This window comes from Erpetoichthys calabaricus, chromosome 14 (assembly GCF_900747795.2).
Source record: "Erpetoichthys calabaricus chromosome 14, fErpCal1.3, whole genome shotgun sequence".
Lineage (NCBI taxonomy): Eukaryota > Metazoa > Chordata > Cladistia > Polypteriformes > Polypteridae > Erpetoichthys > Erpetoichthys calabaricus.
In genome coordinates this window covers 8,762,988-8,782,500 of record NC_041407.2, presented here as the reverse complement: position 1 = coordinate 8,782,500, position 19,513 = coordinate 8,762,988, and the positions used below count along the sequence as shown (strand labels likewise).

The window sequence follows — 19,513 nt, the reverse complement described above, 5'->3', positions numbered from 1 at the left end:
ACATCAGTGAAATGTCAACTGGCACTGCCAATGCTTTATGTGGTTATATTTAAAAAAAAACCCTGAGAGAGACTGCTAAACTTTAATAATATTTTGTCTGACAGGCATCTAAATCACCTGGAAAGACTGCCTTCCGAAAGTAAGGATGAACGAGATTAGCGATTCAAACATTTGGTTGTTAGAATTCACATTGTAGCTCAGTAGGAGATACAGAAAAAAAAGAAAAGAACATCACTGGGGTGGGCCTATCCAGTCAGTATACCAGTACTTGGCTGCCTAATATTCATTGTGTCTAATAGTTTGTTCGTTTTTTTTTTTTTTTTTACTTGAAGATATCATGAATTCAAGTATTCAATATGCGAAAATGCTACTCTATGCAAATGTATTTGTAAAGTCATCACAGTTATTTGCATATATTAAATCCTATTAGAGATCTCCATTAACTGTACGGGTGAAAGCCAGGAGGCCCTACCGCACATAAGCAACTAAGCGTCATTTTTCCAGTTAGCAGGATTATGTTGTTGATCCTAAAGCCTTTCACTAAAGTCTGAGAATAGTTATGTCCTTGTGAAGTTCAGTGTTGACCATATATGTCATAAAATTTGATTATGACAAGCATTTTGTAAGCGGTTTCCCAATTAACTTGATTCATATCCGTATCGTAAATGAAATTCAGTCTCTAATTATGAGATGAAGGACAGAATCTCCTGACTTAACACAGGATGTTGGCTCTCCCGTTCTGAAAAAGTGAAAATGTACAAAATATCACCCATCAACCACAGTAAAATGTCAGTGGAGGTAACCCCCCCCATAAAAATAATGCAAGATAAAAAAATGTAATTCTATTATTATGCAATAGTTCACTGTACAAGAGTGGGAAAATGTCTTTTAAAAACAGAGAAACTTCACAGTTTCATGAAAATGTCTTTTATGTAATTCCAGAAATGGAGGATGCTTTTGATAATCATCTCAATGTCCAAGGTCATTCACACCAGAACCCCTCTTCCCTGTAAATAAGATTTTAAAAATCCTCAGCAGGTTCCATTGACAAAGGCGGTTGGTGGTGGTGGCGGCAGCAGCAGTTTGGCACAGTATGGTGAAATCCCTGTGAAGTCATTGCCATCTCGTCCGTCCCGTTATGCCCTTTCACTTTCAGGCTCAGTGTGATCTTTACCAGTTTCGCCATTCACAATCTGTTCACAATCTGTTTCACTCTTCCGTTTTAGGGATTTCTCATACTTAGTTTTGAACAGTAAACCATGGCCTTCAGGAAAAACAAAGAAAGAAATGAACAAACAGATTTAATTAATGCTTTGTGCAAATTATGCTTTCAAGACAGCAGCTATGAAATACAAACCAAACAACTTCATGATCTAGTGTAAAAGGAGTAACAGCAAAGGAAATGTTAATCTTCAAAAGGAGCTCAGGGGTCCACTTCCATGTCATTTATGTGGCCATCATCACCTGCTAATGGCACTGTAGCAAACTGAAGTAACTGGAAATTTACACAGGAGGTTGGATCTCTCCAGAGAGCACATGTCCTCAAGGAATAAAGAGATACTAAAGTTTTAGTTTTTGTTCTAATCGTTCTTACGACCAAATGTCAAACCCTGCCTGTAGCCACACCTCACAGAAAGGCCACTTACAAATACACTTTGTATAAAACTTTTCTAAATAGATATCACGATGTTAAAGGAATACTCAACCGAAAAATTATAAATTGTTATATGTCCCATGTAATTTGTAGTGATGGCTCTAAAAAAATTTTAATCTAACTTTTCATGCAGAACAAGAGAATAAAGGTGACCAATTCTGTACACTGGTACACAATGTGAAAAACATTAATGGAAAAGTAAGTTCTCACATTACTCGTGTCATAAAATTAACAGGCCTGTTGTCCAGTTGTATGCTCAAAGTACACAAAACACACATGTTTTTGCTAAATTATTAGTAGTTACTTCTGGAAAAATCAGTTTAAAACATCATAAACAGAAAAGGTATTCCCATAATACTGTGCTTGTGAATTGAAGATGTGCCTCTCCCCATCATGAACTGGTCAGGAGTCCTGTTTTGAATTCAGTATTACGGGAATACCTCTACCATTTATTATGTACACTGATAATATTTTAGTAAAAACTATGTGATTTGTATGTTTTGAGTATGAGAAAAAAAAATATAAATTTAATGAAGTATTATTATTATTATACAAATGAATATGGGGCCTGTAGATTATGTGACATGAGTGATGCAAGAGTTCTTTTTTTTTTATTTTCCCATGGGTGTTTTTCACATCATTTGCAGTTCTACACTGCAGGTCATACTTGACTTGTATTATACCATAAACTTTTTTCTCTCTATTCTGCATGAAAACATCAGATTTTCTGCCATCACTACAAAGTACAATGGGTAAGTAACATACAAAAACAAAGCACCATTTGTAGGTGGAGTATTTCTTTAGGTGCATAAATATTCTCACTTAAGGAATTTGTATTTTTGTTTATTTTCATAATAGGATTCTCACAGGACTGTTGCTAGTTAGTAACTTCTCATCTAAAGATTCTATCCTCTGTCTGTGCTGTAATTGGTGTGAGTAGATAACTTGTGTTTAAGTAAACAGTGACCATAACCACTAACACAGGTCTGCCACGTTACACAAAGGCAAGCACCATCAATTCTTGTGCTCTTTAACTGTCTTCATCTTCTGTAACATAACCTATAACTAACTAACACATAGACATTAATCTGTGTGTAGATGGAATAAAGTAATAGTAGAGAAGGTCAACCTTATGCGCTTATTTTAACTTGCTACCTTGGAAGACATTGACAAGATAAAACCCAGGATGAACAAATGTGTTCATGTGTGACAAGTAAATTCTAACTGAGGAATGCTCTAACTAGTGGACAGATTATGAGGTCAACAAGAAAGTTATTAGAAATTCTATTATCCAGTAGCCATTTTCTAACTTTTGATGTCTGAACCATTTCTGAAGCAGTCATGGACAAATGCACTTACACTAGGAAGACTAAGTTAAAATACTGCAGGTTTCAGCAGGTAAAGCTGCAATGACCAATATCACTATTAACAGACTGGTAGAGGAATGAGGGCTGCTAAGCATAATTAATGATTAAATCAAGAAATAAATGAATACAGCAAATGCTACAAAAAAATACCAGTAGTTTTGACTCACCAGGACAGTCTGCCATTTCTTTAAATGCCTTCTTTTTACAACACCCTCTACATAAGCTGAAGACACATTTATTTCCCTGCAATAAAAAAATGTAAGTGTTGTCGATATCAGATTCTTAGCTGTAGAGTTGTAAGCAACCTTGAACACAGACATCAAAGTTTAACAAAACATCAATAATATATCAGTAGTTAATAATACCAGGCAAAATATGAGTGTAAAATGCAGTTTTGTTTTTGTAATTTTAAACCTTGCAACAGCACCCTTATTTTTATGATCTGTTATTAAGGTACTCAATACATATTCACTTACATAATACATATTCTGCATTAACTGAGTACACAGGAAATTCTTCTCTTTCAAACAGAGTAGATCAAACCCCAGTGGAGTCATGGAATGAAATGCTCCCACCTTACATCGTAACTTCAAGTAGTGGTGTACTAACATCTAACATGTATCTGACCACTGTGTAACACAAACTTGTATCTTCATTTTGTTGCCTTTGTAGAGTAACTACAGGCAGAGAGGGTCACTTCAAATTATTTTCAGTTTTTACTTGTCATTCCATTCAACGATAAACGTTAAGACCCGATTTTGATACGAGGGGAATGAGTAGTGTTTATTTTACTAGATTAAGGTTCACCTTGCCATTTCATCTTAGTAACTGAAGCACTCCTCTGACACATAGTTAGTTACACGCAGTGTCTTACTGAAGAATCCTAAACAAGAAACAAATGCAATAATTTAAATATTGCATTTATCTAAAGCATCTCTCACAAAGAAATTTAACAGAAAAAAAATACATTTCAGCTGTGTGACTGAATATTTATTAGTAACTAGCAGGACCTGTGCGCTTCGCCGCACATAAAAATTCATATTAACACTTCTTTGTATACCACACTAGCTGAAATGAAATACTCGGTGTTGCCCAGGAGTTTTTTTTTTTTTTTAATTGTTTGAGAAAAATATAATTATAAAAAAAAAAATCCAGAACTTTAAAAATAAAAATAAATTAACAAACAATGAAGACTCACTAATGTGCTTGTCTTGCGGTCTTGTATGTTATCATCCAGTATCAAGCTCAGAACTGGCCTACTCTTTTATTTCAAAAGCGACAGGCGGGCGCGGTGGCGCTCAAACATAAAGAATGCTGGCAGTCACCTCCAGTTCACCCTCTGGTGGTCGCTCCGAGTGTCAACTGGATGATAACATGCATACAAGACCGCAAGATCACCTCCCACCCTACCCAGAAGGGGGTGGGTTAGGGTTGATTTCACCCTACAGTATTTTTAGTCGACCGATGAGAAACATGTGTACCAAGTTTCATGAAAATCGCACCAGCCATTTGGAAATGATGCTGGAAAATACATACACACACACACACATACATTGACTTCAGTATTATACAGTAATATTTTATTTCTTTGTATTTGTGGGACTCACTTTCCCAGTTAATAATACTGCATAGCAAAACATGGTAACACAATATAAAAACCATATTCAAAAGCTGTCTACTGTAACAAATGACCGACACCCACAAATGGCCATCTCAACAGGTCCCCTTTCAAGCAATAACACGCAGTTCATTCAAAGGCATGTGACACATTGAGTTCCAAAAAATGATACCTTTCCAAAGTTTGCTGTAATATTCTTAGTGATGCTTGGAATGACATATACATTGCCACACCTGTACAAAATCTACCATTTACACTTTCATATGTATAATTAAAAAAATAAAAAGTGAAATAAGAAATAAAATGTAATATAAAAGATAATTCATTAAGGAATTCAGCACAGATATCCAGTTTAATGAAAACGTTTCCAAAAATCCAAATAGTGTGTAGGATTAAATGAGTATGGTCATAAAATAAGTGGCTAGGGAATAATTTTTAAATAAACCACGGGTGGGTAACTTCCTGTTGGGGGTCATCTTTAAAAACACAGCGAAGCAGTGACTGCACAATCACATTTGCATTAATTACTATGCAAGAACTGCGGAAGTCTCTCTCAGAAGGGTTTGGATATGAATGTAATTACACTGATCAGCCACATTAAAAGCACTGACAGGTGAAGTGAATAACCTTGATTGTCCTGTTACAATGACGCCTGACAAGGAGTGGGACATATTAGGTAGCAAGTGAACAGTCACTTTTTGAATGTGATGTGTTGGAAGTAGGAAAAAATGGGCAAGCGTAAAGGATTTGGAAGACTATGACAGAGGCCAAATAGTGATGGTGACACAACTGGGTCAGAGCATCTCCAAAACAGCAGGTCTGCATGGAGTGTTTCTGGTATGCAGTGTTTAGTACCTACCAAAAGTGTTCCGAGGAAGGACAACTGGAGAACCAGTGACAGGGTCATGGGCAACCAATGATGCACATGGAGAGCGGAGGCTAGCTCATCTGGTCTGACCCCAGAGAAGAGCACAAATTGCTTGAAAACCTTACTGCTGGCAATGAGAGAAAGTTGTTTGAACACACAGTGCATCAAAGCTTTCTGTGTGGCAGCAGACCGGACAGAGTGCTTATGTTGACCCCTATCCACCACTGAAACTGCCTACAATGGGCGTGCAAGAGTCAGAAATGGGCCATGGAGCAATGGAAGAAGGTGGCCTGGACTGATGAATCACATTTTCTTTTGGATCATGTGGACAGCCATACGAGTGTGCGTTGTTCACCTGGGGAGGAGACGGCAGCACTATGGACAGAAGACAAGATGACAGTGGCAGTGTGATGCTCTGAGCAATGTTCTGCTGGGAAACTTTTGGTCCTGGCATTCATGTGGATGTACCACATACCTAAAGACTGATGCAGACCACGCACAGATATAACCCTTCATGTCAACATTCCCTGATGGAATGGCATCTTTCAGCAGGATAATGCACCCTGCCACACTGTAAAAATTGTTCAGGAATGGTTTAAAGAACATGACACAGGGTTGAAGGTGTTGACTTGACCTCCAAATTCCCCAGATCTCAATCCAGTCAAGCATCTATGGGGTGTGCTAGAAAAAACAGAAGTCCAATTCATGGAGGCCCCACTTCACAACTTACAGGACTTAATGGGTCTTCTGGTCCCCAAACCCAAAAAATGCCAAAGAAACTAAAATACATGAAAAAGAAAGGTTTTATTACAACCAAAGGCAAAGAACACTATACGTTGGCGGTAAAAACACAACAAATAAGGCACTAAGGCAAAATAAAAGCCCTTTCACCCAACCGCCCCGTTTACATCTTACACTGTTCACACTTCTTGCTCCTCTCCTCTGCTTCCTTCTTCCAAGTGAACTCATCCACTCTTCAAATCTTATACTGGATCCCTGGACTACTTCTGAGGTTATTTATGGTCTTCTTGAAAATACCTTTGGCTCAGGTATAGCTCTATAAAAGCCCTGGGGTTGTCTGTGCAGAGCCCTCTCTGGTGGTCCCAGGTATCCCTGCAGAGTACTGCTCCAGTTTTAAAACTAAGGGCCAGAGAAGCCTGTAGGGGCCTCATTAGTGGCTTTGTGGTACATGTCATTTACAGCGATGGAAAATCTGCACTCTTTCCTTTTGCATTCCCCACTGTCCTTCCATTATATTTATATCCCTTGAGTAATTCACAGGACATTTTTCCCCCACACCTCCATCTGACATCCCTTCGAAGGCAGATTACCATAGGCCTCCTGTACAGGAGCGTTCTCGGTCATTTTGTTACAAGCCCTGACCCCAATCACTTTTGCAATATCTGAATAAATCAAAAAGTGTAATTCCTACTGGAATATTAATCCTGTCTGATATTAAGGAAAAACAATGTATCCTAAGGAAAGCCATTCAGACATACTGTATTAAAAGCAGGCAAACTACATGCATTGTTTGTTTTTATTATTTATATATTATTTTTATACTTCTCTTTCTCTCCTTCAAGACTCTGTAAAGTTCTAATTTCCCCGTTGGACAAATAAAGTGCATCTATCTATAACACATGCTTCTCACTTATTTAGCTGTTTCAACATATACATCTGAAAAAAAACAACAAGATAATGGATGGAACCTGTGATTGCAAGATGCCAGTGTAATTTATTCAATAAAATCTAAAATGAAGTTCTGACACAATTCTCAAAATGTACCTGTATGACTTATGTTTCACATATCTTTGCTGATATCCCATAATCATTTTAAATGCTGTTATATTACAAGTTCTCTCTGGGACTGCAGCATGGCAGAGTGCTTAGCTCTACGGTTCCACAGGTTTGGGTTGAAATTGTGATCCAGTTCCTATTTACGGAGAGTTTACATGTTATGCTCATACCTGCTTGGGTTTTTCTCCAGGTATGTAACAGATCTTCATAATTTTAAAAGTACTTAACAGGGAGGATGGACTGTGATGTACTAATGACCTGTCATGCCTTGCGCTGCTGCTAGGATAGGTTCTGCTTCTCCGTGTCTAACAAAATGGATGCATTTTACTTTAAGTAAAATACTTTTGGGCGTTCTGGTTTCCTCCCACAGTCCAAAGACATGCACATTAGGTAGATTGGCGATTTTAAATTGGCCCTAGTGTGTGCTTGGTGTTTGTGTGTGTCCTACGGTGGGTTGTCACCCTGCCCGGGATTGGTTCCTGCCTTGTGCCCTGTGTTGGCTGGGATGGGCTCCAGCAGACCCCTGTGACCCTGTGTTCAGATTCAGTGGGTTGGAAAATGGATGGATGGATGGATAAAATACTTTTATTGACAAATACATATGAACTGCAAAAAAAGGCAATATCAAAATAAGAAAACTCAAATTTGCCCTGACTAAAATCAATAGAATTACATGGAATGTGCTGATGTGCCTAATGGTGAAAAGCGAATTTGAGTTTTACGTTCAACAGAGGCTGTTTAGTGGCAAGTTCTAAGAATGAAATATAAAATACTGTACAGATTCCCATTTTTAATTAATAAAAGGACCTTACACATTCTTTAAATGTGTTTCCTTTCAGAGAACACTGTAAAATGTACGACTCAAACTGCAACCATCCTATGAAAGGGTTAAGACGTTTTAACCATATAGCAATTTTACTTTACAATGTTTACATCACTAAATTGATTTTACAAAGCCAATTGATTTAACCCAAATATGTCAGCTGTCTAAGGATCTACACGCCTGCACTGGAATGTTGAAATTCAGAGCCACAAAATCAGTGAATAAATGGATATCAAAGTGCTTCTCTAAACCAGCTCTTATTAAGCTTCATGCTCTGAGTGGAGAACGGCAACAGATTTCTACTAGTACATTTTGTTTCAGCTACTGCAGAGATACAGAAGTGTGTTAGTTTGACACTACAGTGAAACACAATTCATATATTAGTCATAACATTACCAAACAGACTCTGTCCTTGAACTGTATTCAGCTCTAGTATTAGATTAGTATATTTCTGACTGTGTTAGTCATCCACATATAGGCCTCTAAAATCTCATATACAGTAATACACCAACCAGCAGTGAGCTTTGAAAAGTAGCAAATATATTTGTTATTAACACATAACTCACCAACTCACACAGTTAAGAGTATCATAACATTTGGAAAAAAAAAAATTCTCACCTAACTAGATGCTTTTGGCAACACAGTGAGAATCTACTTTATTGTCCCGACTTTCAGTTCTGTTCATCCATGTTGTCTGTGTAGTTTTTGAATATTCTATCTGTGTCTGCATGGGTTTTTCTTTACATTCTCTACTTTTCCATTCAAATCTTCAAAGACATGCCATTAGCCTAACCGGAGAATAAGACTTGGCCTCTGTGCGAGTGTAGGAGTGTGTGCACAATGAACCGGCATGCTGCCCATTTCTGTTTCCTATCCATGTGTCTGGTGCTGCCAGGACAGGCTTCAGCTCTTTAGAAACCTACATTGGACACACTGATATTTAAAATAAATTTTCTTTTACTTCAAAACCCACCATGCAGCATATTCATTCATTTTCAAAATTAGTTATTATGCTTAAGGCAGTTTTGGATAAGGATAGGAACAAGGCCAGGAAGGGCTTTTAGTTTTTTGCTTGGCAAACTGTATATACTCATAAACATGAAGAAACAATTCTGAGACAACAATTACATTAAATATATTGTGAATATCAAAATCTACACACCTTTACTGGAATGTTAGCTTTTATTAATGTAAAGGCTGGAACCAAGATGAATCACGTCAAACCTTTTCTATGTTTAGAAATGTAAGAAAGAATGTCAGAATAACTCGTAATCCATCCACTATCCAACCCGCTATATCCTAACTACAGGGTCATGAGGGTCTGCTGGTGCCAATCCCAGCCAACACAGGGCGCAAGGCAGGAAACAAACCCCGGGCAGGGCACCAGCCCACCGCAGGGCGCACACACACACGTAGTAATTAGTAATAACCAAAGCAGATTAAGACAATTGAAACATTGTAACTGACAGTGTCTGACCCACCAGTGCTTGAATCTAGGATCCTAGAACCAACCATCCATCCATCCATCCATTTAATCCTTTAAATCAGTTTTACATCTTTTGTGCCAATGAAGGCACTCAGAGTCTCAGGACAGGCAGCAGAATCGAGATTTATTGTATGGCGCACATACAGACTCACTACAGATGCAATGAGCGCCCTGCCATTAGAATCTCTTGCATTTATTTCAATTCGTATCTGAGTCCTATCATTTCACTGCTCTAATCTTGCCCCTAATTAATTCTGCCAATATTTCTTAGCTGAGGGGGTGTCAAACCCCTCTTTTTCCATCATATCTGTTTGACAAGGCCTATCCTTACTCCCTAATAGCTCAGCAATCACCACCAATATTTATAGATGGAAAGTTCATATTCCCTCTTTTCCACCTCTCTTGCATGTCTAACCTTTGGCTTATTAAATACTGATGGTTTCTAGCTCATACAGAATAATTAAAAATATGTAGGCATTAGCCATTTAAATCCTCTTACATCTTAATACTAAGTGAAATATAGTGTATACTTTTCTCATGTGCTTATAATACTTTTCTAAAACAGAAATTACCAATTTTAAGAATACATTTTTCTAATTTTCCAGTTATGAGTAGTTATCCACAATACAGAAAACAAACCCTGAGGAGGTCACCAGTATAGCATAGAAAGAAAAAGAAAGCAAGCCCCTCTTTACTTTTTTTTTGTACAGCATATAGTGCATTGAAATCAAATAATGAGATTGTAAGCCAAATCACCATTACGTCCTGGAAACTCCCAAAAATAAACACAGCAGCTGAAACAAAAACCACTGCTGAGGATTTTTTTTAAGGCATAGTTTTCAATTCCAATTGAAAAGTTATTGAAGTTGACACCGACTCATGAAAACCTGGGTGTTTTGACTAAAACATAATCCAGCTGTAACTGAAACATGACCACCAAACCAGCCAAATAAATATTCAGGACATTACCTAAATTATTACTTTTTAAAAATGAGAAGACAGTCCCTAGTATTTCACCTTGGGTTTAACGTAAGAAAGTCAAAATTCTACAGTGAAACAACCAGCTAGCAAGTATGTCATTTTGATAGGAGCCCTTGGAGGTAGCTATCGTATTTATTAAAAACCTTTTAAGCAATCACATAATGAGAGTGGCGCAGTTCTGACTTTTAAAGATAATCACTGATTATCTGAAGCTCCATGGGAACCGACTGGGAAACGTCTCTCCAACTTGCTCTTCAATAAGCTATGATATTTTCTACAGTCAAAGCCTTCATCTTGAACAATGTATACAGTTTCATTTGGAACTCAAATCTTTATTTATACTACTTAAGATCTGAATTAGTAAAATATTCTAAATATTGAAATAAACAATATGTGTACCAATATCTATAATTAGCAGGAAAAAAAATATTTTGATACCACTGGGGACTTAGCAGAATAAGAGCTGTCAGAAATAATAGTGTTGAGTGTGAACTTGAAGAAGTCACCACTATCACAGTGAACAGTAAGGACTGCTGAAACTGGTAAATGAATGGACAACAATGGGTGGGTCTGCAATCTGTACTTGAACATCAAGACAGATAAAGTGTCAAAAATGTACCCATAAATATACCTTAAAGAACATAATAAACTGTCTTGTAAGAGCTGTTTGACAATTCATAGGAACACATAGTACTGACGCAGTTGCAGATTCTTTTGGTTGTCTCAGAAGATAACTGATAAAGCAAAATTAAAGTTTTACTGGTCTGGGTTTGGATCCCAGCAGAGTCACAGTTTGTATGGAGTTCTCCTTGAGGCTCACTGGAGATTCTAAAGATAGTCTGCTTCTTCTCCCATATCTCAGAGATGTGAACTGTGCCTATTAGGTCATCTTCTGACTCTGTATTGACCCAGTATGAGCTTCGGTTGTGTTACGTGTATGTGAGAGAAAACGTTATGGGAAAGAGTAGTGGAAGCTCAGTTAAGAAGTGAGGTGCTGATTAGTGAGCAGCAGTATGGTTTCATGCTAAGAAAGAGCACCACAGATGCAATGTTTGCTCGGAGGGTGTTGATGGAGAAGTTTAGAGAAGGTCAGAAGGAGTCGTATTGCGTCTTTGTGGAGCTGGAGAAAGCAAATGACAGGGTGCCTTGAGAGGAGCTGTGGTATTGTATGAGGAAGTCGGGAGTGGCAGAGAAGTACGTAAGTACGAGGGAAGTGTGACCGTGGTGAGGTCTGCAGTAGGAGTGACGAAGGGGGGATTACATCAGGGATCGGCTCTGAGTCCTTTCGTATTTGCAATGATGATGGACAGGTTGACAGACGAGATTAGACAGGAATCCCTGTGGACCATGATGTTTGCTGATGACATTGTGATCTGTAGCGATAGTAGGGAGCAGGTTGAGGAGACCCTGGAGAGGTGGAGATATGCTCTAGAGAGGAGAGGAATGAAGGTCAGTAGGAACAAGACAGAATACATGTGTGTGTATGAGAGGGGGGTCAGAGGAATGGTGAGGATGCAGGGAGTAGAGTTGGCAAAGGTGGATGAGTTTAAATACTTGGGATCAACAGTACGGAGTAATGGGGATTGTGGAAGAGAGGTGAAGAAGAGAGTGCAGGCAGGGTGGAATGGGTGGAGAAGAGTGTCGGGAGTGATTTGTGACAGACGGGTATCAGCAAGAGTGAAAGGGAAGGTCTACAGGACGGTAGTGAGACCAGCTATGTTATGTGGGTTGGAGACTGGCACTGACCAGAACGCAGGAGACAGAGCTGGAGGTGGCAGAGTTAAAGATGCTAAGATTTGCATTGGGTGTGACGAGGATGGACAGGATTAGAAATGAGGACATTAGAGGGTCAGCTCAAGTTGGTCGGTTGGGAGACAAAGTCAGAGAGGCGAGATTGTGTTGGTTTAGACATGTGCAGAGGAGAGATGAGGGGTATATTGAGAGAAGGATGCTAAGGATAGAGCTGCCAGGGAAGATGAAAAGAGGAAGGCCTAAGAGAAGGTTTATGGATGTGGTGAGAGAGGACATGCAGATGATGGGTGTGACAGAACAAGATGCAGAGGACAGAAAGATATGGTTACTGCTTGGTATATAATTCTGCCAGGACATGCTTTGGTCTGGATTAGATTAAACAGGATTGAGAATGTTATGTCAAATAATTTATAGGTGTTTTTCCTTTTGCTTTCAACAAACCTGGCATTTTCATTGGTGAAAAAATTTCTTTGACATACTTAATAAGGTGTAATTTAAAGTAAATGACATAGAAACTACTATAATGGTTTTCCATGAATACAACACAATGAGAAAAGTGTAACATTTCTGAAATTAAGTACAAGACCACAACAATCACTTTTTTAATTCATGTGTTCTATTAACAAAGCCTCTGTGAACTAACAAAAGTAAAGGAAATGGGCACAATTCAGTCAAACAGACAATCCAATCATTTTTACATTACAGCTGACCCTTTAGCTTCAGTAGAAAGTTTACATGCCTAGGCATTTGCTTATTTATCATTATTCAAAAGCACTAAAAGATACTGCTATCTTTATATCTTGCACAAAAATAACTTTAATAAACTATGGAAAATTGTTCCAGAATATGCAATGGAAATCCTCAGCCTTAACATCAACTAATTAAAACAGGTAAACAAAAATATATATAATGGTTTAAGTCTAGGTCTGTTTATTGATACCAGTCAAAACAAAGCCAGCTAGAATACATTTATGCCACCGCAACATCATAACCCATGTTATTAAAATAATTTTGCAGCAAACAACCATTTTCCAGAGCTCCTAGTGCCAAATAGCTCCTTAAAATACAGATAAGAAGCAAACAATAAAGACCAAGATGACATTTTTGAAATGAAAGCTTGACTTGCAGAATTCAGCTCACCCATCAATACATTTTCTAAACCTGTACTGGTCATGGAGGCATCAAAAGGCTTAAGAAAGGCCCTTGTCTGGGAGCGGGTATTCTTTGTGGCAGGGCTCACAATGAACCAATTAGAAAGTCAATAGTCATTCTACCTGAATGTAAAAAAAACAGAGCTCTTAGCAAAAGTTTGGCTCACTGTGCCGAGTACAATTTCAAGATGAACAAACAAGTGTTTCATGCTTTTAGCTTGTTCATAACACCTCATTTTGGACTGCTTCCATTTTCAAACTCTCCATCTGGTTTGTGCTCATTTTAAAATTGAGGATAATTTGTTTTTGTTTTTTTTTTTGTTTCTTCGCAGAATCTATTTCTGCCTTTGGTGGGCGATTAGCTAAATGGTATAGAATGAATAAGGACTACATGGCAGTAATTCTCTGTGGTGGGCTGGCACCCTGCTCGGGATTTGTTTCCTGCCTTGCGCCCTGTGTTGGCTGGGATTGGCTCCAGCAGACCCCCGTGACCCTGTAGTTAGGATATAGCGGGTTGGATAATGGATGGATGGATGGCAGTAATTCTGGAAAACTACAACCAAACCATAGGAACAGATGAAAGTACAATTGTCTTAAACTAGAAAAACTGAAAATAAGTATGACTATAATGCAATATACATTTTAATACAGCATAGAAGTAGGAGGAGAAAAAGAAAGAAGTATGACAATGTCTCAAAAGAGCTGGATCACCTTTACACTAATACGTTATTGTGCTAAGTTAACAATATCCATTATATAGATATGAAAATATATAAAGACACAATAACAGAATATTAAAAATAAAAGAGGCAATGGATGATGGAAACCTTGACCTTGTAGACATTTATAAATGGTATATTGCTTAAATCATCCACTGGTCAAGATCTCCATGGATAAAGATTAAAAACAATAAGGAACTACTTAAGTACATTTAGGAGAGGGGGGGGGGGGCTGGGCAGTCTTTTAGCTTTAACACCCCTGCAGAATGCCCCCCCAACATTTTACCCCTGGAGTTCCCAACCCCATCTGACCACAGCATTGGACTTAATATTAGAGACTTGAAAACAAATCTATATATAAGGACTCTTCTTATTACCTGTATATCTCTGCTATGTAAGTGTATATTGTAACTTATTCCTATCTATTCTTTTTGGTATTTATTCATTTTTATTTTTTTCATATTTCTAATGTGTTTTTCATTTTCTTGTAACTTCTTCCTTGACATCTTGTAAAGCACTTTGAGCTACATCCTATGTATGAAAATATGCTATAGAGATACATGTTGATGTTGTTTAATGCATTAAAAAAAACAGATGACACAAAAAGAAAGAACTATAGCAAAGGTGAACTGATATAAGTGTCCTCAGAGAAAAATATTCAATGAGTGATGGTAGAATTAAAAATCCCAAGCTTAAAAGAAGACAATACAAATACACACATTAACACAGCAGATGAAAGCAAGAGAGTGAATTACAACATATTAAACATGTAAAGGAAGCCAATAGGGAGGAAAAAAAAGGAATTATTTAAAAATTTAAATACCGTGCCACTCTACTAGAATACAGTGTTAAAAACTAGCTACACTTAAAGAAACACAAGGAATGAATAGCAGCAGCAGAAATTGTGTTTGAAAAAGGGCAAAGAAGCCAACAAGGCAAAGGTGGAGGGAAATGGTCACTGGAAAATCACGTATCAAAGGAGTCCAGACAGTAAAAAAAAATCATCCAGATTAAAATGTACAAATTTGCAGTCCAATGGTAAAGCAAAAGAACACCTTTGACTAATAACAGTTAAAAATGCTTTCTATCATGCTCTCTATGTTCCTCTCACCTGAACAGACGAGGCTTTTAACATTTCAGCTCTTTTACTATAACAGACCTAATATTCTAGGAAATAACTAGCCTGGGATGAGAAACTGCGTTAAATGTTCACAAACAAAATTCCAGACAAATCACTAATTATAATGTCTGAAACAAATGGAAATATCCTATAATTGCTCTAACCTTTTATACAATAATTTCACATTCAGAAAAATAAATAAATATTCTGTATAGCTTATATCTTTATAGCTTAAAAAGCAAGACTGGCAGATTATAGGAACATAAAAAAACCGAAGTGCCCACAGCAAAACTGTTACAATATACAGTACAAATAATATAAAGCTTACCTTTGGATTTCCGCAATGCTCACATTTGACATATTTAGCTATTCAGAAAGATACAATAAGACAGTACATTAGAGGGACAATTGGTATCTTGCTAATCAGTATAACATATCTTTAAATGATGCAATATTTATCTTAAATGAGCACTGTAATAAAAATCAGAGGTAAAAATTTTAAAACGTTGAATCAAATTGGTGAGCTCAAGTGACAAAAGCTACCAAAAACACTGTGTCACTGAAGCTAAATGTATTAAAAAAATAAACATAAAAGACATACGTTTCTGTGTCAAATCAAAATTCTTGTGTGGGTTTCTTGTTTTCTTCTTAAGCTTGTTTTTTGATACATATTCTGTGCAGCCTTCTTCTTCTTCCAAAGCTCTTTTTGCGCCTGGCTTTACTTCTCCATTTTCAATAAGCAGTTCCTTGGGCCTAAGATGGAACAGATCTTTAGAAACACAATTACAAAAAATGTCTTTCTTGATTTGCCTGTAAAAGACTTAAAGACTTCCTAGAGTTCATCTCCCTTACAGATACCCTGCAAATTCATAAAATTCATAATTCTCCCTCCTTTTACTGTATTTGCAAATTACATGAGATAATGGTCTCTTCTTAATAATGATTTGCTTTAGGGAGTTTGTCAAGATTTAAAGCTGATAATCCTGCAGTTAGTTAAACCATTGAAAATAACCAAAGCAAATGTTACTTTAGCCCTAATGAGACCTACATGGCTGTCATCAGCAGGTTCTGTTTTCTAGAAATGTGAATGGTGACTGGTACTGCTGTTGATTAATTGACTATAAAAAAGACAAAAAAAACGCAAGACTACTACTCAATATTTAAAGGAAGTTCTAATGCAGTTCACCTTCACATACTGCTATTAGTTCAATACAAATTTCTAAATTGATTTTAACTCTGTTTGAAGCAACAGTGGAGGTTGTGGCTGTTACTATTTTTTTGTTTCTCTACATTCAAACTTTGTTATCATTTTATTAATCTGTCTTGTATTGTACACTATTAATAATATCTTTATACAACTCAAAAAGGATAAAAAAAAATGTCAGCAACAAAAATAAAGCATTTTAATTGCTTTTGTGATTTTGGCTCATATAAGATTTAATCTTACAACAAACATCACAAGAAGCATTTATGTCCTGATATCATTAATGGAAATGCAAGTTTGTTTTCCCAGACAGTGAAGTACGTTTCCTATCTGTGTTCAACTTCTATCCAGCACATTCACATTTGGTAACAAATTTCTCCCATGATTTAAAACAAACTCTTTAGTCCAATTTATTTCAACCTTCTACATTGCAGTATCTGAAATGTACATGTGTCCATAATACTGTTCAATGATTGTGGTTTATACACCATTTTTATACACTCCAGTTATCTTTCTTGTTGATTAGTTTGCATCAGGGGTCTGGAAAGTCGGTCCAGAAGGGCTGTGGTGGCAGCAGGTTTTTGATCCATCTTCATTGCTTAATTAGAAACTAACCTTTGCCATTAACAGATCTCATTTAATTGTATGGCATGTGACTGCCTTCATTCTGCCATGTCAGCTCACTCTTATATTGTGGACTTTTTCCTTTCCAAAAATATCATCTGAATGACTTGTAAGCCTGAAGTGGATAAGGAATCTGCAGTCCTTTGAATTTTCTCCTTAGTTTCCTTCCTAATATTTTATTAAACTAGAGTAGTAGTTGAGTAGTTCACACTGAATACAAACAAGTATAAATGGAAACAAGGTAGATGGAGAACTGCTGGCTTCTTTTTCATTTGTATCTCTATGGACTCAGAAAGAGAATGAGAATATTTTAATGACACGGATATGGGGATGAGACAAACTCAAGATTTCAAGCCAAAGTTGTTACCAAAAGTCCAACCAATCAGTCAACAAGTTCAAAACTTTAAGAAAAAAAATATCAAAAAACTCTAATACTAAGAAGCAAGATACAGTAGTTAACCAGGAAACATTTTTGTTGCAAAAGTCACAAACCAACAATATTTTTATCCAGTCTCAGATACTATGAAATGTATGGTGCGGACTTTCACATTTCACCCCTAATGACACATGCAGCATGACCCCTGGATGTCACCCACTGCAATGCCATAGCCACCTCTAAAATAAATGGCAACAGCCAAGGCCAAACAAAATAGTTTTGAAAATAAAATGAAAAAAAAAAAAAAATTTAAAAATCATTCAACTTCTCCAGGAACCATTCTAGAATTCTTCAAGTAATAAAACACCAAAATGGATGTGCACTTTATTCATAACACTTAACGAATTCTCATAAAAATTTAGTAAGAGGCACCAAACATAACAGAATCGTTTTGCTAATAAGGAGCACTTAAAAACAGTGAATGCAGCTGTTTAAGATTAAACAAAGCAATTAAGGGTGGGCAACCTTAACAAGCGGACAATTAACGTGAAGCAGGAAAACATTGCTTGAGTAACAAGTGCTTCAATAGCAATAATTGAATTCTTATTAAGAAACTGGGTCAGAACAAAAACCTTAAGCCACTACAGTCCTCCAGGACTGACTTTGACAATATAAACCAGACGTCTGAAATTAACAATTATGTATAAATATTTGTTGAAAACAAAAATTTTGACTTGTTTAATCATTGCAGCATGATCAAGGTCCTTCCTTTCAAAGACTAGATGATAAGAAACAACAGAAGTAAAAAATAATGGTTTTCATGCATTCAAAAACTCACTGCAACAAACACACCAAAAGTAAACCAGTTTCAAACATTTGAGCCATCAATGCTTCAAACCCATTTAGTCCAATTCAGGGTTATGGAGACTACATCACACCAAGGCAGCACCAAGCTCAAGGCAGGGGCCAACTCTCCGATTAGCAAAATTTCTAGAGAACGACGAGGCCTTAAAAATGAAGATTCATTTGAAATAGAACCTTTCTCATCAAAAATAACACCATTAATGCACACAAGTGCCAAGAAAGGAACAGTGCATTGTCTCTGCCCTCACAACTGCAACCTAACACATAAATGTTTGATGTTTTTTAAATGAACTGTGTTAAAATACAAAAAGTCATTTATTATATGAAGTATGCAAAAGATTTTGGGTGCAATACATGCCAATGTAGAACCTCAGTAGTATATTTTCTTTTCAAGTCAAGTCAAGTTGGGGAGCATGCACTGGTACAGTGCGTTGCCGCACCCACCACACGTCAAAACAGCTTGAAATCCCAGTTGGCAACCCCCCAGGCAGACACGCGGTCCAGTCCTACCCTCCAGAAATGACCCTCTATCTGGTGTTACGTTGGCGACCCCATGGCCTGGTCCAGCCACTTGGGTCCCCAACAATGAGGATCTTATGAGCCGGATCACCCTCGGAGAAACGCGCCACATGGCCGTAGTGCCGTAACTGACGCTCCCTCATAATGCAGGTAAAGTGCCTCATTCGGGACTCCATGAGCAACACAAAGTCAAACCAATGGTACCCAAGGATTTTCCAGAGAGACAAAGTACCAAAGAAGTGCAGTCTTCATCTCAGGTCACTGGATAGCGTCCATTTCTCGCAACCATATAGTAAGACAGGAAGCACCAGGACTCTAAAGACTTGGAGCTTCGTCCTTTTACATAGATATATCGGAAGCACCACACACCCCTTTCCAGCGACCTCATGACCCCCCATGCTCTCCCAATCCATCTGCTGACTTCACAGGAAGAGTCACCAGAGATATGAATGTCACTGCCAAGGTAACTAAACCTCTCAACAAGGTCGGCACTCTCTCTGCAAACAGACACACTGCTGATGGCCGTGCCCAAGAGGTCATTAAAGGCCTGGATCTTGGTTTTTATCAGGACACTCGCAAGCCCAGACACT

The 19,513-nt window shown here is 37.5% G+C and overlaps 1 protein-coding gene across 1 annotated transcript in view; it reads right to left on the bottom strand.

Annotated features, from left to right (window-relative positions):
* dus1l (dihydrouridine synthase 1-like (S. cerevisiae)) overlaps positions 1–19,513 on the bottom strand; it is a 43,112-nt gene that overhangs the window by 658 nt on the left and 22,941 nt on the right. The window contains exons 11-14 of the mRNA XM_028818795.2: positions 15,938–16,089; positions 15,665–15,702; positions 3,189–3,264; positions 1–1,264 (exon numbers count right to left, since the gene is read on the bottom strand). The exon at positions 1–1,264 is cut by the window's left edge and continues 658 nt beyond it. Of these exons, the coding sequence (XP_028674628.2) occupies positions 1,137–1,264; positions 3,189–3,264; positions 15,665–15,702; positions 15,938–16,089 (394 nt within the window). The 3' untranslated portion in view covers positions 1–1,136. The remainder of the gene's footprint in view (positions 1,265–3,188; positions 3,265–15,664; positions 15,703–15,937; positions 16,090–19,513) is intronic.